Raw genomic sequence first — 26,259 nt, 5'->3', positions numbered from 1 at the left:
ACAGCTAATGGACAGCGCATTTCATAAGTTACTCCTGCTGTATCTGTATGACATAAGGCTGCACATATTTAATGTCATTACCTTGTTATGACACACGGCAACAAATGTAAAATGAACAAAAGCACCGTAATTATAAACATCCATTTTCTTGCCCTGCTCTATCGGCACCCTTCTCCCACTTTTATAGATATGCACCTCTTCTAATGCAACTTGTCTCCAATGTATAAATGTCGAATCAGAGTGAAACATCACATGCCGTCGAACTCACCTTTGACGATGCTGTGGGAATCCTGCTTGGAGAGGCTGCCTGCCCCTGGGGCGGTGAGCTGGGCTGTGATGCAACCTCAGTGCATGTGTTCAGCACCTCCATCGAATGCCGATGGGGAGCCTGAGGCTGGAGAAGTGCGGACAATGTGGGTAAGTCATTGACTCGCATATAAACGCATCAAACAATTTTCCTATGATGTTTCCACAAGGCTAACAGAGCATACAGAGGACAGAGAGGGGAGATCTGCTGTTGTGTGGCATTAATGTTTTCCTGCTGTGCAGCCATAAGAATACAGTGGAACCCCATAGATATATTCTTCACTGTTGCATTTTCCAGGATACTGTGTTGTGCTTTCAAGGTCCTGACAAAAATACCATCGACTCATTTATTATGTTCCCATTAGATATGTCACCATTCTGTAACGTTCCTGCATGTTACATTACATTTGAACACGCTGATCCCTTAATTTTCGCGGTGCAGAGGGAAATTTACTCTCAGAGGTTGCAACAAAAGACCGAAGTTGCCCAAGCCAGGTGCTGTGCAACCATTCGGAGAAAACATGCACAGAGCACTTGACGAAGCACCTCAGATAGCGTGCATCTGTTAAAACCCACCAAGTCAGCTTCGTCATGATACAGTTCTATTATGCAGGGAAGCATAACAAGAATGAAAAGGGGCCATCGTCGCAGAACATTATACACGTCCCTTAGCTATACATGCACACAAGCTCTATTCCCGGTCACAGCACGAACACTGAGATGTTTAATAACTGTGCTGGCAGCCATTCAGAGATGTTTCTGAAGTTTCTGTGGTGATTTGCGGCCTTCCTCATTTTTGAGTTTTCCGGGCTAAGCTTTTTTTATTTCGTGGTCCCTTGAAAAACATTTTAACAATTTTCTGCTGTACAACTATGAAACTTGACCTCCCAATGAGTGAAGGGAGTAAGGCGAACCGAGGGGCTACATTTTCTTTTTTTTTTTTTTTGAGTAACAACTCCATAAAGAACACACAAACAAAAGCATAGGGGCAGCTAACTGATGTCATAATTTACAAGCAGAAATTGTTATGAAAAGGGAATTAAAAGTAGCTGAAAAGACGACTTGCTGTTGGTGGGAGCCAAATCCCATGCGATGCTCTACCAACTGAGCTATAACGCCAGCTGTCCCTTTTGTCTACTTCCTGGGGCAATTGCACAGAGGATTTCTGTAAGTTCTACCTTGACAGGACTGACTTAATTGATTCTTATCCAACAGGCAGGCAGGCAGTGAACTTTATTCAGGTCCTGAGGAGTGACTCCAAAATCCCCTAACAAGGGAGGAGCTGTTGCGGGCCCTCTGGATGGCCTGTAGCTTAGTAGCGAGGTTGAAGCTCTTGAGCGCCTCCTCCCACTCTTCTTCTGTGGCGTGATGATCTTGGTCCCGTAACGAGGGACACCGCCAGAGCATGTGTTCTAAAGTGCAGTAGGGATCTCCACAATCCGGACAACCGGGCTCGAATGAGTCCACGTACCTGCTGACCCTGGCTAGGCTAAGATAGGACGCAGTTTGCAGCATGAGAAGGGTGGAAGACTGAGGCCTGGAGAGCTTGGCGTGGGACGGTGGGGGGGATAGATCCTTCTGCCGAGCTGAAAGTGCTTTATAATCTCGAACATGTGGAGCGAGTCCTTGTGGAGCCCCGCGTCCGCATCCACACCAGCAAGCGGCTTTTCCCCGACGTTTCCCTGGTAGGGGAGTATCCGTGCCAGCGATGCGCAGCGGCCACGTAAGTGAAGTGACTCATTAGGAAGGCGTGGTACAACATAAGGAGGTTGTCTTCCCCTAGCCCTCCGCGACTGTTGGAGACCCTAGAGGTGAGCCTTACCATGTTGTCCATTTTAATAATGGTACGAGCGATCATTTGTCCGTTACTACTGTTTGCCTCGATCAGCATACCGAGTACGCGGATGACCTTCACCCTGGGAATGACCTGCCCGATGGCCGTACGAATGGAGATGTTGTCCCTCCCGAAGGGGACCTGCCCTTTGGGGATGCGCCTCTCCTTGTCGGTCGATACAAAAGGAGTTCGGACTTGGCCGGGGAGAGCTGGAGCCCCATGCCCGCCAAGAATTCCTCCATGCAGCTAATCGAATAAAAAAAAGAGGCAGAAAGAACATCCAAACATGTTGCTTCATTGTAGCCAGCAGTATTTACCTGGTACCACAATTACCTTAAACACAGTTCTGAGCAGCGAAATGTTTCCTGAAATCTCTTTTTAAAGAATGAAAGTAACAGCCACATTATCTGCAATGTAACATACCGTATTTATTCGCATAATGATCGCACTTTCTTGTAAAAAAAATTCGATGCAATTCAGGGGTGTGAACATTACATGGGTTAAATTTACCACGAAAAGAAACATTTTCTTTTTTTCATCCTGCATTTGCTGCAGGATGACAAGCAGGCGACTGCCGCTGTCAGCGCGGGACACCAAAACAAAAATGGCGGCCGGCAGAACAAGCCGAACGCGCCGAACGCAATTATTTTTCTTCTCGTGAGTACATTACGCACGCGCATTGTAACAATTTTTCCATATCAGTAATTCATAATATCATTAATATTGGCAAGTTTGCGACAATAACGCAGCCATGTCCACTTTGAGGGGGCAGAAACAGAGATGGGCGCGCTTAGCTGCCAGTGACATAAAAACAAATGGAAGGCATGGTGCGGGAACTGCGGCATTTGTCTTCACTGCTATTCTAATAGGGCACGTTTCTGCTAAGAGTGGGCGAATATCTTAGCTGCGTTACAAGCGCCGGCGCATCAATAGGGTACACTTCTAATGTATCCGTGTAAATGTGGCCACTATTGTTGCCGCTCACAATTTGCTGCGTGCCAACGAGTGCAGACAAGAAGAATCGAAAGGCGCCCTTCATGTTGTTGTTGTTGACCAAAACTATTATGAAGCCTACAAATAATAAAGCCAAGGCGAGTTTGGTTGCAGCTTTTTCTTTCCTTTTCTTCAAGGAAGTGCGGAAAGTGATGAAAGGAATGAAATGGGGCATCTGCTTAAAGGGACACTAAAGGTTACTATGAAGTCAAGTTAAAGTGATAAAGCAATGCTCTAGAACATCTAAGGCATCAATATAATCGCGAACAGAGATTTAGTAACCGAGAAATTGAGGTAAATGCATGACACGATTTGAGACCCCCCAGCGACATTCCGGTACTAGCTGATGACGAAGGCACTCCTCATCATAATTTGTCACTAGTACGTACTCAACTACTCGTATTAAAAAGATCATTTCGTTAGGTTATAAGACGGAAGAAAATGCTACTTGTTTACTTCTGTTCGATTCTAAGAAAAAGTAACATTTTGACGTTACCCTTCAGTCGTTTGGGTGGTCGAAAGGTTTCGTTTTTGCTCGACTCTGTGCGCTCGACTCTGCGCTGCGCGCACTTTAGGGTTTCAGTTGTTTCGTTATCATGTCGTGCTGCGCTGGTTCTGCTGGCTCACGAAACTTGCATTTGGAACAAGCAGCGGGAATGCCACATCTATGTGATGTCGTGGGATGCGCAAACGGTCCGCGGAACTTGGCCAAGGGCAGCTGCAGCGGCGAATCCAACGTTACTTACCACTGTGTGCCAACGAGTGAACATCTCCATTCAAAGTGGTTAAGTGCCATACCTCTGCCACAGCGCGTTGGAAAAGAGCCGAAAAATCGCATAGTGTGCTCGCTGCACTTTCATCCAGACGATTACGACTTCAACGCCGACTTACTGAAGTCGTGTGGAGTACGCTTCAAAGCAATGCTTTCCCGTAGCGCTGTTCCGTCGGTCTTGCCTGCATTCTCCGAAGCGCAAGAACAACTGCAGGATGAAGACAGGGCGGTGAGTGCGGCATTTGGTTTCACGAAGGAAAAGGTACAAATGTGCAAATATGTACAGTCGTGCCACACAGTTGCTGTCGTAGTAGTACGCAACGACGCCGGCAGCGCACGCCCTCAGCAGCAGGTCACGTTCATCAGTGCTTAAATCGCTGAAGTCGAGCCCAGAATCGCGAGCCAATGTGTCATTGTCAGGGTCGTCCATTGCAACGAGCGTCAAAGTTGGCGTCATAAAATAAAGAACCAGCTTATCATCGCGCGCTTTCCCTTCCGCTAGCCACCATAGTTCCACTTTAGCGCTGCTGTCAGCTCTGTCTTGGCTCTGTCTCTGGCCGCGCATTTGCGTTTTGCACAGAAAAGCCATAGCGCCATCTGCGGGCGCCATTTTACTCACCGACGGCGCAACGTCACTATGAGACTATGACGTCACCACTCCTCGAACGGAGGGTGGGCAATTTAAACTGCGCTAGAGGTACACGGACGCTTCAGAACACATTTTCTCTTAAAGTAAGTCTCTTCTTCGCACGAAACAAGCGTTTTGAGGTTTCTGCGATGGTATTTCAACAGTCCACGTTGACTTAATATTAATCTTTAGTGTCCCTTTAAGAAAGTTGGGTGCCTGCAGACTGCTTGGTATGTCTTCAAGGTCGTTTGTGCAGCATTCGGCAGATGGTAAGCACGATTGTCATTAACCAGACTTATTACATGGGAAAGAAAAAAAATCTAACTTTGACCACAAAATTCAGGGGCGTGATCATTACGCGAGTGTGATCATTATGCGAGTAAATACGGTAAGTACTTAAAAAGTCAAGAAAGAAAGAAAATGGCAGAAGTGCCCAAACTGTCCTAAGCATTGCAGACTTACATGTCACAGACTGCAGTCATGTCTGCAGCCTTTCTTTATAACTGAAACCAAAGTGTTTTGAAGAGAGATATCAAGCAGGGCCAAAGATAGGACATTCTCGCACAGGCCCCAAATGAAAGGAACATTGGGCACTAACATTGCTTCCATTGCTTGAAGCTGGCGGGTTGATGGCGGAGAGTGAGTGCCGCTTTTCTCTGGGCTGGCATGCTGGCAGTGGAGGTGATGTGGATGGTGGCGTGCCAGGGCTCGGGGATGATGATGCGGGAGATGTTGTGCTTGACTGAGATTCGCCAGCTGCATCATGTGAAACATGAAGCGAGACCCACCAAGACAGAACTATGAGAGCGTATCAAGGGGTATTCAAAGAGTAAGAGCGAATGCTGTACTTCCATACATACAACCAGTCTCTGTGCTCTAACCTGGGGTGCAATCGTGCAAGCATCTCGCTCTATGAATGTTCGCTTGCGTCCTCATGATTATCCGGTCTGTTCGGCAAGGCAGGAGTGCCAATTAAACACTGCCTACTCAGTGACGTAGGAGGCAAAGAGAACGTTCGTTAAGCGAGATGCTTGCGCGATGCCCCCACACACATATCTAAACACTTGGAAAGCAAGGGAAAGAATATTCAGCACACAACTTGCACACATCACTGCATAAATATATTAAAAACATACTGTAAAAGCAAACCGTCACAATAATTAACAACATTAGGCAAAGCTATTTTTTTACTATTCAGTCACTGCTACTCCTGTTGCTGGACTGTGTTGAAACATTGTATGGCTTCACAGTAATGAGGACAGTCCCTTTATACATGGCTTCACAGCACTTGTGAGGCTATGCTCAAAGACAAAATTTGATAACATGCAGCAAGTTGTGTTGTGTGCCACTTTTTAAAACTTCTGATGTGGATTACCATATTTACTCGAATCTAACACACACTTTCTTTCCAATAAAACGGGCCCAAAAATTTTGTGTGCATTAGAATCGAGTACGACCCTAGATCTGCGTTACCATATCGCCATTGGCATTTCAAACTAGCCGCCTCGTATGTGCTTCGAGCCTAGCTTCCGTAGCTTTCTCCATGTGTTGTAGTACGTGTGCTTACGCAGTGCGCTGGCCTAGGCAATGCTTCCTTTGGCGTCGGTTAGTGCACCGTCTGTCTTCCCGTTTTCTGCGTTTGCTCTATAAGCATGGAAGTGTTGACTGCAAAGACATGCTGAGTTCATCACGATGTTGCAATTAAAAGGAAAGCGATCATGTGTGCGGAGACGGACAGAAATCACATCACATCACGGGCGTTTGGAGTTCCTGAAACTTGCGTGCATGACTGGCACAAACAGGAGAGGCGTTCTACAGTGGAGGCTGCTTTGTACGGCGTGGCCGTGCAGCCGCTATCTTCAAGGTGATCTGTGACGGAGATAAGAGTCTACACATCTAGGAGCACTGCACTGTGTTCTCATCGCTTAGTTTGCGTCGAAGCTAGAGGCCGCACAAAGGTCAATTCCCTCGCTCCAGCACTTAAAGAGTTTCCGTGGTTATTGAGTGAGACGTGTCCATGTTTGCTTGCGCACGCGAAAACATGCTTGTGAATTTAGTTAGGTAGCGAATGTTTAAGTTTATACGGCCGATAAAATTACTATACTTACTTTCGTATAGCTGTCTACTAATTTGCTATCGTAGTCAATGCTTCACCTTTCGGGCGGAACTGCGACTTTTTTTATTTATCGCAACTTTAGTGCATTAGGAGTAAATTTTTTGTTTTTTCCAAATAAGAGAAAGTTCTATTTCTGTATAAAAGAATCAGGTGTGTGGAACTGTGAAGGACTTTTCCTTTTTAGAGCGTTACGATTGAGGGCGCGTAAGAATCGCATAAATACGATATATGTGCTAAAGCATATAGTACTGTAGTATTCATCTATGGACCAGAAACTTTAAATTTCTTCCCACTGAATATACCGGAGATGCAACAACCAGTGCCAGTGCCAAATGTAATCTAAGGTCTTCATACTTTACAGTGTACTACAACCATTTATTTAAACAATGAACATTGTCAATGTTCTCCCCAGTGTATAACCCTGTAGGGCTATACAAATCATGTTTATCTCGTTTTGGAGGCAAAACAAGCCTTGTTTCATGAATGGTCTGTGCTCTTCAGTTTGATATAGTACCAATTGAAAATGCTGCTGGCCAGCGCTGAAGTAGTTGGGATGCTATGGCACGGTTCACAGACTGTTGGCAAGCTAAAATGACTGCATAAATATTCTCAAGAAAATATGCAACTTTGAGGTAAAGCTTCTATGCGACGCAAACATTCTACGTGATCAGGAAAGAACTTGCCTGATGGAGTGCTACCAGCTGGAATGACTGTTTGGCTTGGTGCTTCAGAATTAGGCGTTGGAGGGGCAACTCTCGAAGGACCCACTTGAACACTGCAGGGGTAGTATTAAAGGTCGAAATTACTGATGCTCTCGGCCTTGATGAAGGAGTGCAAGTGTGCAATTGCAACTTACTTGTTAGACAGCTTCATTAGTGCCTTTCCAGCGGCATTCATCTGCGATGCGCACAGACACAAAGAAACATGAGCAATCGTCACAGTCAACCTCGCATCTTTTCCCTTAACAAACCAAGCAGCTAACAAAGCCAAGAGCTACATTAAATGATCAGGACTATAATATGCAATCTTGCTGCAACATTTGAGCAAATGCAACGCAACAATAAGCACAAAATCTAAAAAATTTTAGATTATAGAAATGGAAGCCAATGTATAAATACAGGCATGCAGACAAGAAAAGGAGTACAGTGGGCCCATGCATCAAGATACGCAGTCCCTCAACTAGCTATCACTTGCAAAAGATTATTCACGTATGTGTAAAAGACCAGTGTATATGTTTCAAATGTATGACTGCCAATGATGTGCAGACACCAAGAAAGCACGCAGAGAACAGCACCAATCCATGCTGCAACTCACCTCAACAAACGATATTGGGAAGATTCCAATTCGGTCCCCCAGTTTTCCTTCAGCCCAATTTTCGTCCACCCTCCGAATCACAGTAATCACATCACCCTGGAAGGCATTCCAAAGGCATCAGGTTACAGAAAACACTCGTTACAAAGGCACAAGGGAGACATTTCATGTCATGCGACATTATGTTAGCCATTATGTCTACCTCTCCTCTTTTTCACAATTTCTCAGTGATTGGCTGGAAACATGCCAGAATCACGTCAGTATGGAGCTAAAAAAGCTAAAGCGCATACAGATATATCCCAAAGGTAAGTCTCTTGCTCTTTTTTGAAGTAATTAATCAGAAAATTTCGTTACGTAGTAAAGTTAAACCTCCATATAACGAACCTCACTATAATAAAATTATCGATACCACAAAGTATTTAACTTTCTATAACTTCTTGTCATAAGAACACCATGGATTTACAATCTCAATATAACGAAGAGTGTTTATACACAATTTCAATATAACTAAATTTCACTGCCGTCGCAAAGGCATACCGAGACAATAAATGGAAACTTCCTCGGGTGCAGATTGTCAAATGGCTGAATTACAAGCAGCTGGTTGCGAACACACATCTTGAATCACGCACAGTGCCACCAAGAGCGAATGTCAAAATAGAGCAGCATCATTTTCCATATATAATACAAGTGCGATAAGAGCCTATCACATCCTGTGCTGTATGCTTCGGGTGCTAGTGAAAGCATGCGAGGGTAAGCCAAGAAGGATGGTGGCTCGACTAAGGGCTGACACCATAGAAAAATAGTTCAACGAGTCTTCAACATGCCTCGTCAATAGCAAATAGTTACCAGAACCAGTGGCATTCATGCGTGATGACGCTGATAATACCCTGAATACTTTGGTAATTTTTCCCTACAACAACAGGGCACTAAATAATTTTTTAGCAAACTTAGTGAAATGTCAGTATCAGTGACAATGCACAGGTTTTCAGTGTTGCCGGCAAGCAACAATTACTCAATAGTTTAAACAAAAGTGCAAAAAGTAACACATTGTATCATGCAAATACAACACATGTCTACTTTAACAACTGCCTTTTGTTTTGCCAATGCTATTTCATTTATTGTTTCCTGCCATGAATATTCAAGAGCGCTAGCAATAGTAGATACAGTCAATTTCCATTAATTAGACTCTGACAGCACCAACTAAACTGATCTAATTATCCAGCAGGTTGAATTAAACAAGAGGCGGAGAAAACACCAAAACACTGCTGATTCATTTGGCAGTATTTGCCTAATCCTAACACCGTAGAATCGAACGCACATCCACTATTTATGGGTAGAAAATAAATAACTAATATAACTAAAGTAGAAATTACATTTGAGCACCTAAACAAAGTATAAACCTAATATGCACTTGATGTTTTAGCAAGAAAAGTGTAGAATGCCCTGGATTCTGGCAATAAGGAACAGATGAAACCAGAAATGTTTAACTTACAAGAATAAAAATTAATTAACAATTAATGTCCATCACCATCACTCTCAGACAAAACTTTATTCCTGTCTGTGAACCACAACACATCGTCCTCTGTATGGCTGATTGCTCATTTGATATTGTGTATCTGTAAAACAACTCTGCAACAACTGCAAACAGGATGGTGGCCCAAGCACAGACTAATCATTTATCTCTTTCATCCTGCCACAAATGCTGTTCTCAGGAACACCAAAAACAGACCGAAAGGGCTGCGTTGTCATTGTTGAGCTGCCACTAAAGCAAGCTAACTGTCCCTTGCTTGCCACCACATTCCTCTCTTTTAAGCCCATTGTCACTGTGCTCTATTCTTCGCCTCTGCAGCATTTGAAACATACGTTAAAGTGCATTTGGACGATTTTCTAAGATTTATTTTTGCTATGCACTCAAGCTATTCTTGGTATCAAAACCTTTTGCACCTGCCAGCATTGCCAATTTATGTGGACCTTTCTGTGAATGACAGAGAGAGAGAGAACTTAAAGGTACAACAGCTTTACTTGAGAGTCACAAAGCCCACTTTTCTTTTATAAAAGTTTACTGTAACCCTCAGCACCATCTTAAGGATTTGGCCATAGACCTCATAACCATTCATACTGTATAAACACATTGCACGAACCTTGCTGTCATACTACATTATTAGAGTTCACTAGGCTGATTTCTGCAACAGAAATGTTAAGGCCAAAATGACTAAGACGAGTCCTACACATTGCACTTATCTGAAGTGCTCTAAACTATTTGGCGACCTTCGAATGATTTGGGAGTAAATAGCACAAAATTGGGAGGACACAGAACAAGAGAACACAGTACACTGTAGTGACCATCAACTGAAAGGTTTAGCGCATGAGATGGCTTATAATCCTTAAAAGGGGAAGAAGAGAATCGTAATAAAAACAGACAGATAACAGCAGATCACTCAATGGGTAAAGCACAAAGACTCACCAATCACAAAGGTAGGCGATTTCTTTAATATTGGGCCCAAAAAAAGGAATGCTGATATGTGACAGCCTGCTCCAATGAACAGCAAATGGCTCATATGACTTCCCATGTATGCTGCTCGTAATACTGTTCTGTGCCCCTCGTTTAGCTATGTTTGCCCACCTACTAACTAGCTCAGCTAGGCACATTACTACTTTGCGTGATGCAGTTTGCCAATGACAGTGATGTTATTTAAACCGAAAAGGCATGTGGCAGTACACACACATAGCCAACAGGGGCTCACAAGAAGAGAGAGAAGGGCGTACACACCTTGAGAAACGTCAGGCAATCCTTCTCATCGTTGTCACCCATGCGGAAGTCGTAGAGGGCTTTGCACTGAGGGATATGAGATGGCAGGGGCACAACCACTTGGACATAGCTGGCTGGCACAAAGCCTTGTTTGCCGCCCAGCTCCCCGTGGAACCAGTTCTGGTCCACTCGCTTGCGCAGAACTATTATGTCCCCCTTGCGGAATGCCAAGTCCCTGCAAGATCACAGTTTCATTTAAACAACTCTGGCGGAAACTAAAGCTTCCTTTTTCTACTATTCAAGAACTACTACTTACTACTACTACAGGGGGCCTTGTATCTGGATGTCAATAGTGTACTGCCATGGCACTCGATAAAGCTACACTGTTAAGTGCGTTTACACAACAGACTGAAACACCAAGGCCACAGAGACAACTGACAATGTCTTCAAAAGTCAGCAACTCTAAGGCACACAGCCATCTCATAAGAGTGTAACGCTACAATTTTCAAATAGAATTATTGTTTAATTTATTCCTAGACATTAAAAAAAAAACAAGCTTAGTAATGTGTAACGACAAATACTAACAGTAGTTACAGTTTTAGCAAACGTGAAATACAATAAGCGGTACCATCATCAATTACTGTATTGGAGCCTCCTGTCAAGGTCCAATGCTGATAGGAATAACTATGTAGCAACAAAAGAAAGAAAAATCAAGTCAACAAGATTACTCTTTGTAAAAGAGTAAAACAAGGAACAGCGAAAAACATGTCGAGGACAAAACTTAATTTGACAAGGCACAGTGAAGACAGCAATGAAAGAAAGTTCACAAAAGCTAGTAATCGACAAAACAGTGGCTGCAGGCCTTTGTCAAAGGCCTTGTCCAGTGATCAAATTTATTATCCTGGTGCTTAGGATGAATGTGCGCACTCTTGATCTCTTGGTCATATATAAATTTCAGTTAATATAAGCTGAATGGTTGCTTTCAAGCTGCACCGAAGTGTAACAACTGAAACTCAATGGTATTCTAACTCAGGCATTTCCATACTTTTTGCTTTGGGAGATCCCACTGCAGTGCAAATGAAGTGAGTATCCACTATGCTCTTCATCGGACACCAATACAAAATAGTCATACATTGTTCATATGCCATACTTGCAACTCAAAATTGTAAGAATTTTATGCCCCAAACTTCAGGAAAAGTAAACACCATAACTAGCTCAAACCGAGATTCTGCTAGTGAATACTTCCCAAAGCTACATCCGAGTGTGAAGAATGTGCAAAGAGAAAATGATGGCCAAGCTTCCATTTCATTATTTTGCGTCACAGCCACAGCGCCGGAAGGTCAGTGTAATGCCATGGATTTCCAAGTACTTTCTCATAATTTGGCCGTTCTGGTGCAGCAAATGTTCTCAAAACTTGCTAAATTCAGTCTGACTCCCTTACAATACAATGGAGCCCACCTTTATTGATTAAATATTAATTAGACTCAAGCAGATGGCATCGCAATACACAATGTAACAGCTGGCTGGTGTGGGAACTTCAAGGCAGTGCTTGGCACTATGTTCTCTGGCTTATCATTATAGTCACCTGCCATAGTAAGAGTGGTCTTTTTGTTATTGGAGATGCACAATTTACCAGAACAGCTGAACTTGTTTTTCTCTTTTAGTGTTCCCTCAATACTCGCTGAAATTTCAGTACACTGGTATTTTTGCATTCTATCCCCTTTTAACTGATGCAGCTGTCCTGGCTAGGGAAGGTTTGTTCTTCAAAATAACCAATGAAAAGAAGAAACAAAGGCCTAATGTTATTCATGGAACCTGCCACGGTGGCTCAGTGACTTTAGTGTTTTGCTGCTGAGCACAAGGGTGCAGGTATGATTGCTGGCAGCAGTCGCTGTATTTTGATGTTAATGGAATGTAAAAACGCATGCGCGGGGGGCTTTGGCTATTTGCGAAAGAACCCCAGGTGGCCAAAATTAATCCAGAACTCTCCACTCCAATTTTTGTTTTATCATGGAATTCTTCCACTACTTCAAAATTAGTTTCAGTGCACCCCACACTAATGCCTGTTCACCCAAGTGTCCACTAGGCACTCACCCTGGGTCCTTGGCATCATAGGAGTAGAGGGCTTTGGCACAGGGCATTTGCGGCACCAGTTGCTTGACAAGAGTGCGCACCCCATCGCCACGACCCGAGGTGGTGTCCCCTCGTGGACTAGCTGACAAGGGCTGGCTGGCCAGCAGGGGCCTCACATGGCCGATGAGAGAGGAACTGCCCAGGAGGGCACCCGAAGGTGACCGGCTGCCGCCACTGCTGCTGCCGCCACCAAGTCGTGGGTTGTTTTTGATGCCCTCCAGAAGACGGACCAGAAGGATGTTGAGCGGTAGCTCGTCCACTGAGCACTCAACCTGCAATGCAAAAGCTTAAAATTTAATGAATATAATAGGCTCCCGTTAGTTCTATTTTTAGGCTAATTCTATCCTAACCGAAATGTCCCAGCCAGCACCCATGCATTTCTATGAGCCCAAACTTCTTTTTATTTCGATCATAAAATTGGCCTTCACCAGGTAATTCGAACTTGATCAGTCAGCAGGAATGCACCTGACCCCTGGGGTCACCCCAATAGCGACCCTTTTGTGTGCCACTGCCTGTATCAGTGGAGCTTAAGGAACAGTTAATGTGTTGCACACATGTCAATCTCCCATCAAGAATGCCCATCTTCTGCCTGCCTTACGAAGATTTTTAAGCAATAATCGTACTTCACAAACTCTGATTATAGTACTTACACAATCCTAACGTGCACTTTTTTTTTTCATGAAAATGGGATCAGAAATTGCCTGCGTGGTGCAATTGGATACAAAATTAAAATCTGCTTCGCAGCGTTCGTATGCTTTGCCGCATAACACGATTGTATTGTGGCGAAGCTGACTGCAATTGTGCAACACATGATATAATCTTGACCATTTCTCTTGCTAAAAAAATCAGGTGCACATGAGGTTTCCACTTTGTTTAGGAGCTTTGATGTCATTTTTACATTAGTTTTTTATACTGGACACATATAAAGTGGGTGCGGATTTGGTTAAGGGTTGTGTTAGACTTGGGCCCATGCTGCCAAAGGAATCAGCAGTGTGTTGTGGCAATTTTTCTGCATCTTGTTTAATTCAACACGCTGGATAATTAAATCAATTTTGTTGGTCCCATTAGGGTTGGCATAAAATTTTCAATGTCTTTTTTTGTGTTGTGTTATATGGAAGTCTAAACTCTTAAACCCTCTAAGAAGTAATACTGGCAGAGATCAGGGTGCCCTAAATAATTTACCATAATACTTCTTCCTGTGAACCGGTTTCAGTTTCAGTGCCTAGGAAGTGAATGCATCATGACTAAATGGCTCAGTTTCTGAACCAGTTCCTGCAGCTAATAAGAGTGCTCAAGAAACGTGTGCAGCACTCTTATTATTATGAGCAATGCCACCATCCCTAACCTCACTGTTATACAATTTCAACAACTGTCGCTCTATCATGATGTCACGATAATGTTGATGACGCTAGGTCCAGCATATTGTGACCAACTTTAGTTTCAAATTAAAATATATTTTTAACCAACCCTTCATGTTTGGTAAACATCACCTTTTTATGTGCAAGAAGCACGTGGTAGTTTCTACAACTTCAAAATTATGAGACAGAAATCTTAACCCGCTCAGCCTCCAATCCAGAGTTCTAATTGTCTTACCAATTTGTGCCAATATCACAAAGAACAGGCCACACTGGACCTTGTCACAATTTCCTTTGCTTGCTGTAGACGGATTGTGTATGTTTGCTCAGCCCGCTGCAAACTGATGGCGTTGTGTGCTCGTTCATATCATTTTGATCCGTGCATTGAGATAATATTATCGAAGACCTCTATGTGTCATGAGAATGTGGGGATGCGTGACTCTCACGCCTCCCCTGAGATCTAGTTTTCCCGCATGGCTCGTCTCCTGCAGGGCGGCTTCGCCCACGGCGGTTGGAGTGGTACAAGCGCGGTGCGAGAGATGGCGCGAGCGTCGCGCCGCTGCGGGGTTACTCGGGCGTCGGGAGACAAGGCGCTCGGGTTGTTGGGTTCGAGACAGGAAGCGGGACGGTCGTGCCGCACGTGCAGCGACCCTCTTGCCCGGTCGGCGCGCGGCGGGGACGTCTCCCGCGTGCGCGCCGACCCATGCTTCTGCGAGACCGCCTCGCGTGGCCGCCCTCGAACGCGCCACGATTCGCGTGACCATACACGCGAACGACCAGGCCTTGGGATCCAGCATGGGGCGAACATATTCGCTCGCTTCCGGTCGCGGTGAGTCAGACTTCTAGATTTGTCGCGCGCCCATCGGCATGTTTTGTGGATAGCAACTCGGCTAGCAGGCATTGATTTATGAAAGGTGCAATAAATGCCCTTGTGATTGTTTGCACTACTGTGTACTGTCGTTCCTTTGTCCCAAGAGTACGGGTGTGAGGGGTCCCACAAGAAAAACTGCTTAACACCCATAAGTAATGATCATCCATAATGATTACAGCCCAATTATGTTCAATGAGGAAAAAAAGAAGGGCTCTCTCAAAAGCCATATCGCAAAGCCAAACAACTCAATGTTGATTCAAATTAATTTGAATTATACTAACAGGTACAAAAAACAACTTTATTTGCTTATTAAGCATTGTGTTTGTTCGGGTTTTCAGGCAGCAGATGAAGTGATGTGTAACAAATTACACATATACTTGAAACATCAAACTGAAGCACTTGCAATTTCCTTCCTTCAGTATGCATTCTGTAATCTAGTGGCACTCCAGCAAAAAAAAAAGCAGAGATTATTCCATCTAATCCTCTGCCAACTTCTGCTGTTTAGCATCTCTTGGATACCATTCTGCTACTCAATCACAGGTTATATGTTCTACACCCTGCACAACCTTCCCAGCTACATATCTTCCTCTTAGTATCAAGCTGTCATATTACCACAATTCTTTCTCAATCAATACGAACCAAATATGGGGTGTAACAGCAGCAAAGCAATTAGGCAGTCAGCCACCTTTGAAAATGTTCATACTGGAAAATACAAAAACCCAAGAACGTGGGAGGTTGAATTGAATGCAATTCTTAGATTTTACATGCCAAAACAACCATTTGATTATGAGACATGCTGTAGTAGGGAACTCCGGATTAATTTTCACCAGAGGCTCTTTAACATGTCCCTAATGCACAGGACATGGACGTTTTTGCATTTTGCTCCCATTTAAATGCAGCCACCATAACTGGCGTTTGTTCCCACGACCTCATTCTTAGCAGCACAGCACCATAGCCGCTAAGCCACTGCGGCGAGTGACTTGCAGAGTTCATGCAACCAAGCTGATCGCTGAGCAACTGGTCGCAAACGATCGCTTTGGTCAGAAAGCTGCTGTTTTGAGTCAGTTGCTCACTGCTCGATTTTTCGGTTGTGCGATTGCAGTAGCAACGCTTCTGAACCAATAAGATAATCAGGAACTGGGTGCCTGTATATGCTTATGCTTACTCATTGGCTTACTTTACGTGGTGAAAGTGGTATGAGCAGATGTGAAAACCATCAAATGCGAGAATTTTCAGTGTGGTGACTGCCAGGTCGTGCTTGCCAGTGTGGACAATGGGCGCCAAGAGTCGCTTTCTGGCCCCCAGTCACAACCGGTTGTGAGACCTCCTCAAGTCGCTGGTGTGAATGAGCCCCATGCTCTTTTTCTTTTGCATGTTTCTGTATGAATACTAACTAAAACACTGCGCTTTCGAGACAGACTCGCATGCTACAGAAACTTAAACTGAAGCTACACGAAGCTGCGAGATATAATATTAATAAACAATGTAAGCATACTGCAGCAACGACAAGAAGCGTCCCGGTGTTGTGAAGCCTGTGCAAGAGGTTGCAACACAGCCTTACCAGTATCCGGCATTCCGGACAACGAAGTTCCTTGTGCGAGTGAACGATCTCATCCAGGCAGCGCCTGCAGAAGGTGTGCTGGCAAGGAAGTACTTTGCTTGTGCTGTCTAGCTGCTCAAGACAGACAGAGCACTCGAGCAGGTCCGTCAGGAACGCCTCATCCATCCCGATGCTTCACCACACCTGAGCTGTTTCAAGGCATGAAAAACACCGGACAGTGATCAACACGAGCTGTTATTGTAATAACACAATGAATAAATTGCGTGTCGACCTACCATAGGCGGCTCTTAAGCGCTGCTGACGGAGGAGCCCGCGCGTCCTAACGACAGATACTCATGCGATGTGCTACGCTTAAAAACAGAGCCTCATGCGCTCATTATCCTATTTCAGAGTGGGAGCGTAGAGTGCGCATTGTCACGCCGGATGACAGCTTCCGAATCACAAGTGACAACGAAGTTATAGGCGCCCCGCATTTGCATAATTGGTCGCATTCTTCGCGAACCGTGTGCGGCCATACAGTCGTTGCGCGTTGCTGTAAAACGAAATCGGTGGAAATAGAAGAGGTGACTGCATTTCAGAGCTTACACGGCGCTAAGTTATTACAACGACTATAACCAATAGCTCGTACTACCCACAAAAGTTGCACCCACAAATTACAGGTAGGCCTATTGGGAGCTGCAGGTGCGATCAATAAACACGACAAAAAGAACGCTGCCTACTTTCGTAGCGACCGCCGCGCTGTTCCACATGAGCAAAATCCCCCGCAATTCTACAGCAGATACATTAATGGCAGCTATGCAGGCTGTGGAGCGCCCACTCACCTTTAAACATGATCGTGCTCTTCGACCGCAGAGCTATCTCCATCCTTTTTTTTTTTTTTTTCTTCACATGGTGCGATCAATGCAGCGACACACACTCGACGATATGTAGAGTCCGCATCACTATTGGATACAGCACACACTGCTCACAAGTCGATCTCACAGCAGACTGTACGCTTCCATGAAAAAATAATGCAGTCGCCAGTCAGGCTGGAACTACCCCAACCATCCGGAGGCCTCTGCCCACATTTTGGACTTGCCGAAGCGAGACCTCACACGCTCAAGCTACCTCGCACACACCACCACAACGAAACAAATTCCAAGAGCAACGAAAGCTATTTCTTACTTAAGCAGGAACTAGAGAAATATGGCGCGAAAGTACCATTCCCCGCAGCAAATGGTATCAGTTTCCCGTATTACCGCAGTTTTTAGACAAGTGAATGACAAATGCATAAGCGGATGTGATGTCTGGAGCACGGGGGCGCGAGGGTGGCGAGGGTAGGTCATTTCCGGCTCATGGTTTATCATGGCGAAGGAGTCGTGATGGGTGTCCGTTATTGAACTCATTGAACTTGTCGTGTATACGTTTTTTTTTTAATTTTCTTTAGATTCACATTGTCGCATGTCGCTGGAAACGGACAGACCATGTAACGAAACTCAGCCGGTACTCCGCTTCAACCGTGCTGCCAGCTTGTAAGCTTTGAACATTATTTCTCTCAAATATGGTCCATGCGTCGGGGTCTCAGTCTCAGGTGGTTGTTGAAACACGGCGTCAGTAGTTATGAGCATATATCAAGAGACCTTGCCGCCTTTCTCAGTCGGTATTACGGCACTTCAAGGATACATAACGGCCATTTATTCATTCATGTACTCTGAGTCGCGAAGTTTCCGTCTGCATTCAAAGGTTAGCGACACTTGTATGCACTTTCTCATTAGAGCGGTTGCACAGGTGTGAACATATCTCTGTGGGGAGCTGGGCCGACGTTCCAATGCACTGTTGCTATCAAAGAGAAGTCGCTTCACACGTTTCAAATTACAGAACCAACCCGTAGAAACGCGCGAGGCAACACGAAACTGAAGACTCAGAATGCATTTTTTTTTTCGTATAACAGCTACGTGAAGCGTCGTCATGAGCTGGTTGCGAGCGAGCCTGCGTCGAAGCAGGCCACCCATACTACGCAATGTGGAGCCCGAGACTGTCATCGAGGCCTTCAGGATGCACTGGCTTCGCGCCCTCGAAGTCATCGAGAAGTCGAGGTAGGTCGCCGTAACATCACCTTCTGTGGCTCTGTGAAACCAGATTTCGCCTTGTTAAGATTGCAAAGGGAGTCTTGTTGCTCACGCATTCCGATGCATTTTAATCTCCGCCGTCCCATTATCCAACTGGGCTTGTCTCGTCTGTCTCGCCTTACTTTCTCCCGTCTATCACGCTTCACCGTACTCAAATATTCAACTGAGTATGCAGCGACCCTGCATTTTCAGGTAGCTCTTGATAGCTATGTATTCAGTGAAGTCATAACGCCTCACAATGCCCACTCACAATCCACTCTAAAACAGCCTTGGCCTTGTTTTTGAGTTTGCCGCGTTAGTTTATTTGGTAATGCACAAATCGCTGAATGACACGGGGTATGTTTTGCATAAACCCGCTACTGTTAAAGGGACCCGACGGACCCTGTTTGTTTTCGTACCTTATTATGACCTAGCTTCAAATAATGTAATGCCAGGTGACATTTCTTTTCGCTGTAACGAACACGGTCATATGCCATGTATATCGCGCATGTGTTTACCTAGGCAGAGGAATTAATTTGCCCCCATATCAAAATGCAGACCTTGAATTCGATATCTGAGTGTTATTGTAAACACTGAAATAATTCCAAAGACCTCAAGTTTCTTGTGTGTAGACTGAATAACATTTAATTGTAGGTCCCCAGGAGTCTTGAAGAAAGGCCGAAGGTGACCCATAGAGACAGGTTTAAATAAGACAGGCCGTTGACAAACATCATCCATCAAGGGGGTTGGCGAAACAGGCTAAGCACTTGTGACAGCCTGTCAGCCTGAAGTTACATTTGCTGCTTTGATTCAAAATCAAGATGCAGAGTTAATTTATTTGAAACCAAGGTTTGAGCCAACTGCCTTCAATTTACCTTGGTGTTAGTGCCATGATTTTCGGTATGCAGCATTGCCTATTTCATTGATTTATTGCATATACTGTTTCTGGTATTGTTAAAGCACCTAAGCCATAACCCCAACAAATTTAAACATAACTTGATTTTAATTGCTTTGACCACAGCACAACATCTGATTGCCTATGCAGATTTTGTCTAGAAAGCAAGAATAAACATGCTTGATGAGGTCCCTGAGGCAACCTCTTCAAGTAACCAGTGAGGGGGTTAATGAGTGCTTCAGTGACTGAAAGTTCGAGAACCCATGTTCTTGAATCCAAGTGTGACTAGATAAGGACTAAGAAATAGAAAGGGACACCTTTCTGATATCCTTCTGGTTCCTGAGTTGCCTAAGCTCAGGATAGATTTCTGCAATGCAGGGGAGCAAAACCCTTATGTGCATGCTAAGATACCATTTCCAGCATTGCAGTCACTTGTAGACAACCTCCACTGTGCTCTAATGCACACCATTTACGCACTCTATAGAAGTGTTCTTGCATCTGTGCATAACGTCTATCCAGTGCAGGGTATTCTACCATTATTCTATACCTTAATAGGCTTTTGGTGAAGAACTTTGCATCTATGCTGAGGTAGACCACATGTGTCTGTGGATAATGTTCATGCATTTTCATTGGTTACTCTTGTTGAGCAAGAAGTCACAAAATGTGAAAATTTTAGGAATTTAAGCTTAATGTTTGAGGTTCTATCCCCACAGCAACAACAGATGTCACACTTACGTCTAATGCATTGATTAGAAATATTGTTGTACTTCTGTAGTTGATATGGGGTGCATTTCTTTTTAATACTGTTTGAACAAGTTATAAATGGGTCTTTTGAAAGACTTATATTGAGTAGCAGTTTCACCTAAGCTGTAGACCTTAGACTCCCCACTTTCACTACTAGTAGTGGCAATTGTAGTTTGCATAATTGCATTTTGATTTTCTAACTTTATGAATTTTGTAGTATTCTGATGGTACTAATCTAAGTTCTGCTTGTAATAGTTACTAGGACTTACCCTTTTTATGTAGATACAGTAAGTTTTCTTCAAATCAGTTTAGTAATTTATGAGAGCATCTATGCATTTTATGTGCATTTGAGTGAGGAAATAGGAGCTTGTGTTATGCTCATAAAAAAATACTCTGGACACCCTGCTTGCAAGGTGGATTTGACCAGTTAACCCTTACCCCTCCCGCATGCATATTTCCACACAAGATATTCTTAAGATTGCCAGGTGCGTCGAAAGTCCTTGGACAGCGCCAGTTTCAGACAATCTGAAGGAAGTGCCTATTTCTTTCAGGTATCTTTTTCTCCCCAAGTTCTTTAGTGTGTGCACTTTCTTTCTTGCGCAGTAAGGGAGGTTTACGACTTTTTGTTTTTCAGAAAAATGGTGACATCGTATACACAGGAATTCAGAATTTTTCCAGCAGTGGCAGTATTCTGTGATCTCAGAAAGACTTTGTGTGCTGAGGTTGACAGTATGTTATACAGCAAATCGATTCTTTGAACTTAGAGCAATGAGTGACAGAAAAATGAGTGAGTGGCCTGAAACTGCCGTCAATGATAAAAATGTGAAACGGGTTTGAGAACACATCCGATGCAAAGCACAGCAAAGCATGCTCAAAGCGGGGAACGACCTGAAAATCACTGAGACAATGCTAGACGAATGCGTCGCAATGTCTTGAACATGACGAGCTACAAGGTGCTAAAGCTTCACGTGTTGACAGAGCAATTGAGAGACGTACGGCTGCAAATTTGCTGAAAGCTCACGCGGTGCTTTGTGGTGGCACGCCACTGCAATGTTTGTGTTCTCTGATGAGAGAATTTTCACAATAGAGCAAAGCACAAACAAGCAAAATACAGGACTGTGGCTTGAAGTGTCCAGGAGCCAATCCAGTGACAGAGAATCATGGAGCGGTCCGGTCATCCAAGGTAACTAATGATCTGGGCAGCCATAAGATTTGATGGAAAGTCAGAACTTGTTTTCATTTCTGAAGGGGCAAAACTGAACAAGGAAAATTACCTGGAGGGCATCCTGAAAAAACAAATGTCACCTCAATATTATGAAAAAAAATGTGAAAATGAAGCATTTGTCTTTCAGGAAGATTCTGCATCCTTCCAAAAAGCCAGGACAGTGCAGGAGTGCTGCAGAAACACATTTCCTGACTTCATTACTGCACAGGATTGACTGTCAAACTCGCCTGACCTCAGTCTAACGTCCTATGCTGTTTTGGATCATTTGAAGAGCAAGGCTTACAGTACCACCTGCTGCAATCTGCAGTTCTTCAAGCATTCGCTCGTGAAGGAATGGTTCAAAATTTCCTACAACTACTTACTCGCTGTGATGGACTTATTCCCCAAGCATCTAAAGGCTTGTGTTGTGACTAAAGGGGGAATTCTTTGAATATGGCGAGCATATATTGTTGTTTTGTTTATGTATAATGCATAGCCATAATATCTTTGCTTTTTCAAAAATTCTATATTTTTGATGGAAAGCTGTCCGAGAACTTTTGACGCACATGGTATGTGTATTAGCAGTAAGAAAATTCTGCATGAGGCTTTATCTTGTACAAATGTCAGTTTGTACCAGCAGTAAACAGGCTAAGACAAGCTTTCTTTGCACTTCTGCAGTGGTGGCACTGTCATGCCCACTGCCGATGACATCACAGGTGTGCTCAACCATTTGGACCAGATGGTCAACTTTCTCATTGACGAGGCCACAAGCACTGAAGCATCCATACCAAATGGAGGAATGTCCCCATCATCAGTGGGGCCTATACTGGACTACATGCTCATGGAAGGTGTTCTGGATCGACTATTCCAGTGGTCCCTGTACACTGGGGAGTTCCTTTCAAACCTCAAGTTGGAGCAACTGAGGATATACGAGGTGTGAAATTCAAGAAGACTTTCCTTTTCTTGAGCTGTCATTTCTTTTTTGACCAGCTTTAATGCTTTGGAAAGATGTGCGATTTACAGGTGTCTGCATCAGTCTTTGTGATGTTTTACCTTCTGTTGAGATCTGCAGTGGCTGTACATAAGATGTTACTGGAGCCCACAATTTGACAAAGGGACTTGCCTCCCTCAGGGCCTTCTGTGAAGTCTGTCTCCTATGCTGTAGTTCATTAAAGAATCCGTGGCACCATATTATTGAGCTTAAATTATGCATTGCATGTTAAACCATACATGCCCTACAGCAAGCTGGCAAAATTTGAGTGCATTTGGCACAGTAGAAAACTTGTACTTAAATTTCTTAATGTTGCAATTGAACTGTAAAGCAGTCTGCACTTGAATTTCTTAATGTCGCAATTGAACTATAAAGCAGTCTGGCATCACTGATTGATGATGAAATGAATGGCACCACCGGAAACAACTCCTTCAGGTAACAGAAGCAGGTCTCAAAGGCTATGCTTTTGTATGCTGCAAACACTGGAAGCGATTGCAGCAACTGGAAATACGTCACGGCCACCATAAGCCTTTCTTTTTTTGAGTGTGTGTTTTAGCACTTCTCTGTAGTTTGCTGCTGCATTTTATCACACAAGTGAAGGAATTGCAAGCATAATTCAGCGGCAATGTCGATGCTACACTGTTTAATGCCAGAGCATGCAGAGAAAGGCATCCAATGTTATCTCGAACTGTTTCAAAGCAAACGACACAGAGGTGGCTCCTCAGTTCCAGATATCACACAGCCTTTCCAAAATGACGGTTGCTGTCGCAGGGAAGAGGTGAGAGGCAGCGATTTCAAATTGAAATTAAGGGCTAAATGTGCCCTTAACCCAGTTTCTTTGTGTGTATAACCATATTGGACCCTCTATACTCTCAGTTACAAATATAAACTAAGAACTGTTGGATGAGCGTGTCATGGCCTCTTTAAGTGTAACTATGGCATGTCTTGGCCTTTCTTGCAGTCTTTCACAAAACATCACAAGAGCTTGGGAAGGGCCTAATTGGGCTTAGAATAATTTTTGGGGGACTGTGAAATTCGCAGCACAAGCACACAGCCGGGCAAATTGAAATCCATCTAGTATTGTTGGAGGAGGAAGAGGTCTATACGTACACATGACATCAAGGCTGCATGACTGTACACACAATGTGCATGCTAGGTTTGTCAATGGCCTGATATCTAATGTTTTATGCTTTCCCTTCTGTCTTTCTTTTTTTTTATGGAACATTTTCTTGCTCCATTTTTCAGAGATAATTTCTGTTTCACATGCATAGGCTGCTGTGGCTGTGACTTTTGCTACTGCTAGAAGCTTAAAATGGGAGAGTAAAATACTGTTTGGTGTAGGATTATCCATTTTGTCTTGATGGTATCAAGATTGAACAATTTAGGAACTATTGTTGCAAAATTCTCTCATGTTCGAACCCCTTCTTTTATTAAAATGTTGCAGGCCACCGTGATGTGTTACACTGTCATTTCTTCCCTTTTACCAGCGATCTCACAACCAAGTCTGCCATCTCTGAACATTTAAAAATCGCCCACACAAATGAGTCGACTGCTCATTTGTCATGCCTGCACAATGTCCCATTCTAGAAATTGCAAACGCAATTGCACTGTGTGAAATGAGCTGAGCGCCACCGTTTTGTGACATCCTTCCTAAGATATGGTGTTAACTGCTTAATGCCTGTAAGTTTATTGCCACTTGCAGTATAGTGTGTTCTCAACTTATTCGGCCATCACATCTGTACTCTCACTCTCAAGTTAGCACTTATGGCTGCAAATTAAAAATATGTTTCTGAAGTAAACTTAAATAGTTCTCCATTAGATATGCTGCTTTTTTTCTTTCTTTTGCATGCTGCACTACTTTTTTACAGTGAAGCTGTTAAGGACTACTTTCCCCAGGATCATGTCCGTGTGTTAATGCAAAACTATCATCATCATGATTGGCTCCAGCGTCGTCTTTCACAGCTGGCTCATTGACGCCCATCAGCGCTACCGCATGAACACGCTCGTGCCAGTGCTCCCGCATTTGTCGTCCTCGTCATTAATTAATCAATTAAGAAACACAAAGACGTAACCAATTTTACAGCGAAGCTGTTAAGGGCTAGTTCCTCTAGGATCGCATCTGTGTGTAGACACTAAACTCCCCATACGTGAGCCGATCCCAAAGGTAGTGCAATGCCGGGCCGACCCGCGGTGGAGGTGAAGCAAGCGTTTAGCACTCTCCATAAGTAGGCCGATCCCGAAAATAGTGCAATACCAGGCCGACTTGCGGCGGAGGTGAAGCAGGCGTTCAGCACTCTCCATATGTTGGCCGATCCTGAAGATAGTGCGATACCGAGCCGACCCACGGTGGAGGTATAGTTTGCCATTAAGAGGCGCACATACATAGCTTCGCTGGTCATCCTTCTGCACAGAGTGGAAGGGCACTGAGTTTTTTTTAAAATGAAATTACGATTGTAAAACAAATTTACTGCATTAACCACAGCTATCGTCATCATAACGCTTTAAAGAGTACAGACATGTACTCTTCAGGTCGTAAAGACTCTACCACATGTTACTCACTCATAAAAGGACCCTACTTCGCAAGTATGAAGGATCAGAAACATAAAGATATCTTCACTTGATACTAAAGTTAATCTTGAAATGCTGGACCTAGTGTCATTGGTGTCATTGGGATGTCATTACGCTGAGCAAAATTTGCTGATTTCACATATCGGATATATCAGTAAGGCTAGGTATAATGACGCTCCTGAAGAACAGTAATAAGAAAGAGTACGGCATGCATTTCCTCTGTCTGTGCTCACATGTGGCAGCTGTTTCACAGAAACAGAGCAAGCCAGTATATTGTGACATCATGATGCATCCACCTCGTGTATTGAAACCAAAACTGGTTTATGTAGAAACAAATAATGTAGTAGATTACTTGAGGAACTTTGATGCATACCAATATTTTTTGTGGGCCTTAGAGGGCTTGGACCTTTCTATAAGGCAAAAGAAAGGACAAGTCAAAACAGTTTGGCCGTACACGTTTAATGTTGTTAAAGATGTGTATGTAACAGCCGCATAAACTGGCCCACGCAGGTTCTCGTGAGTCACTCCCATCATGAGCTGCTGCTGCAGCAGCCCTTCCTGCGGCCCCTGCTGCATTTGCTGGCCTCGTGCACTGATTGTGCCCCACTTGAGGTCGAGAAGCGCCTGGTGGTGCTGCTCAACACGCTCTGTGTCAGCCTCTCCCAGCATCCAAACCTGCTGGAGGTCTTCTTCAGTGCCAGCTCCAACCAAGGGCCCGCCAGGTGTGTGCCTTTTTTTGGGAGGACAGACTGTGGGATAGGTGGCAACTTAATAATGAGTGTAAGTCTTTCCACTGTTTACATTCCAACATGAGAATACTTTATTTTGTACTCATCCCAAGCGGGCGAAGAGAGCAGTAGCAAGCGCTACTGCATTTATTTTATTTATTTATTTATTTATTTATTTGTTCATTAATTAATTCATTAATTCATTTATTCATTGTACCCTCAAGGCTTTACAGCATTGTTGAGAAAAGGGGTACAGAAAGAACACTTGCAAATTTCACGAGGAGCGCTTTACAGAAAACATAAAATCATGAAAAAACATGATAGCATGCATCATAAGATACATAGAATGACGAAGATAGTGACATACAAGTCATTGCAGTATGCATGCACGCATAAAAAAAAAAGCATGCGAA

The 26,259-nt window shown here is 43.9% G+C and overlaps 2 protein-coding genes across 9 annotated transcripts in view; one reads left to right on the top strand and one right to left on the bottom strand.

Annotated features, from left to right (window-relative positions):
- The window catches only part of POSH (SH3 domain containing ring finger posh), a 54,302-nt gene extending 36,387 nt beyond the window's left edge, over nucleotides 1-17,915 (bottom strand). For 3 of the 4 annotated variants that reach the window (XM_075689092.1, XM_075689094.1, XM_075689095.1), the window contains exons 1-9: nucleotides 17,451-17,915; nucleotides 16,630-16,817; nucleotides 12,804-13,114; nucleotides 10,731-10,944; nucleotides 7,964-8,059; nucleotides 7,506-7,546; nucleotides 7,333-7,424; nucleotides 5,132-5,289; nucleotides 269-394 (exon numbers count right to left, since the gene is read on the bottom strand). In XM_075689092.1, the coding sequence (XP_075545207.1) occupies nucleotides 269-394; nucleotides 5,132-5,289; nucleotides 7,333-7,424; nucleotides 7,506-7,546; nucleotides 7,964-8,059; nucleotides 10,731-10,944; nucleotides 12,804-13,114; nucleotides 16,630-16,794 (1,203 nt within the window). In that variant the 5' untranslated portion in view covers nucleotides 16,795-16,817; nucleotides 17,451-17,915. The remainder of the gene's footprint in view (nucleotides 1-268; nucleotides 395-5,131; nucleotides 5,290-7,332; nucleotides 7,425-7,505; nucleotides 7,547-7,963; nucleotides 8,060-10,730; nucleotides 10,945-12,803; nucleotides 13,115-16,629; nucleotides 16,818-17,450) is intronic. The other variant, XM_075689093.1, reaches the window with a different exon arrangement.
- A 39-nt stretch (nucleotides 17,916-17,954) lies between these two features.
- The window catches only part of LOC142579157 (FHF complex subunit HOOK-interacting protein 1B), a 51,452-nt gene continuing 43,147 nt past the window's right edge, over nucleotides 17,955-26,259 (top strand). For 3 of the 5 annotated variants that reach the window (XM_075689100.1, XM_075689098.1, XM_075689096.1), the window contains exons 1-4: nucleotides 17,955-18,140; nucleotides 18,560-18,704; nucleotides 22,238-22,493; nucleotides 25,629-25,840. In XM_075689100.1, coding sequence (XP_075545215.1) covers nucleotides 18,577-18,704; nucleotides 22,238-22,493; nucleotides 25,629-25,840 — 596 coding nt within the window. In that variant the 5' untranslated portion in view covers nucleotides 17,955-18,140; nucleotides 18,560-18,576. Of the gene's footprint in view, nucleotides 18,141-18,178; nucleotides 18,352-18,559; nucleotides 18,705-22,237; nucleotides 22,494-25,628; nucleotides 25,841-26,259 lie in introns of those variants that run through there. The other 2 variants (XM_075689101.1, XM_075689097.1) reach the window with 2 other exon arrangements.

This window comes from Dermacentor variabilis, chromosome 4 (genome assembly GCF_050947875.1).
Source record: "Dermacentor variabilis isolate Ectoservices chromosome 4, ASM5094787v1, whole genome shotgun sequence".
In the NCBI taxonomy this organism is placed as follows: Eukaryota; Metazoa; Arthropoda; class Arachnida; order Ixodida; family Ixodidae; genus Dermacentor; species Dermacentor variabilis.
The sequence above is the reverse complement of the archived record's forward strand: the minus strand, read 5'-3'. Positions and strand labels throughout refer to the sequence as shown.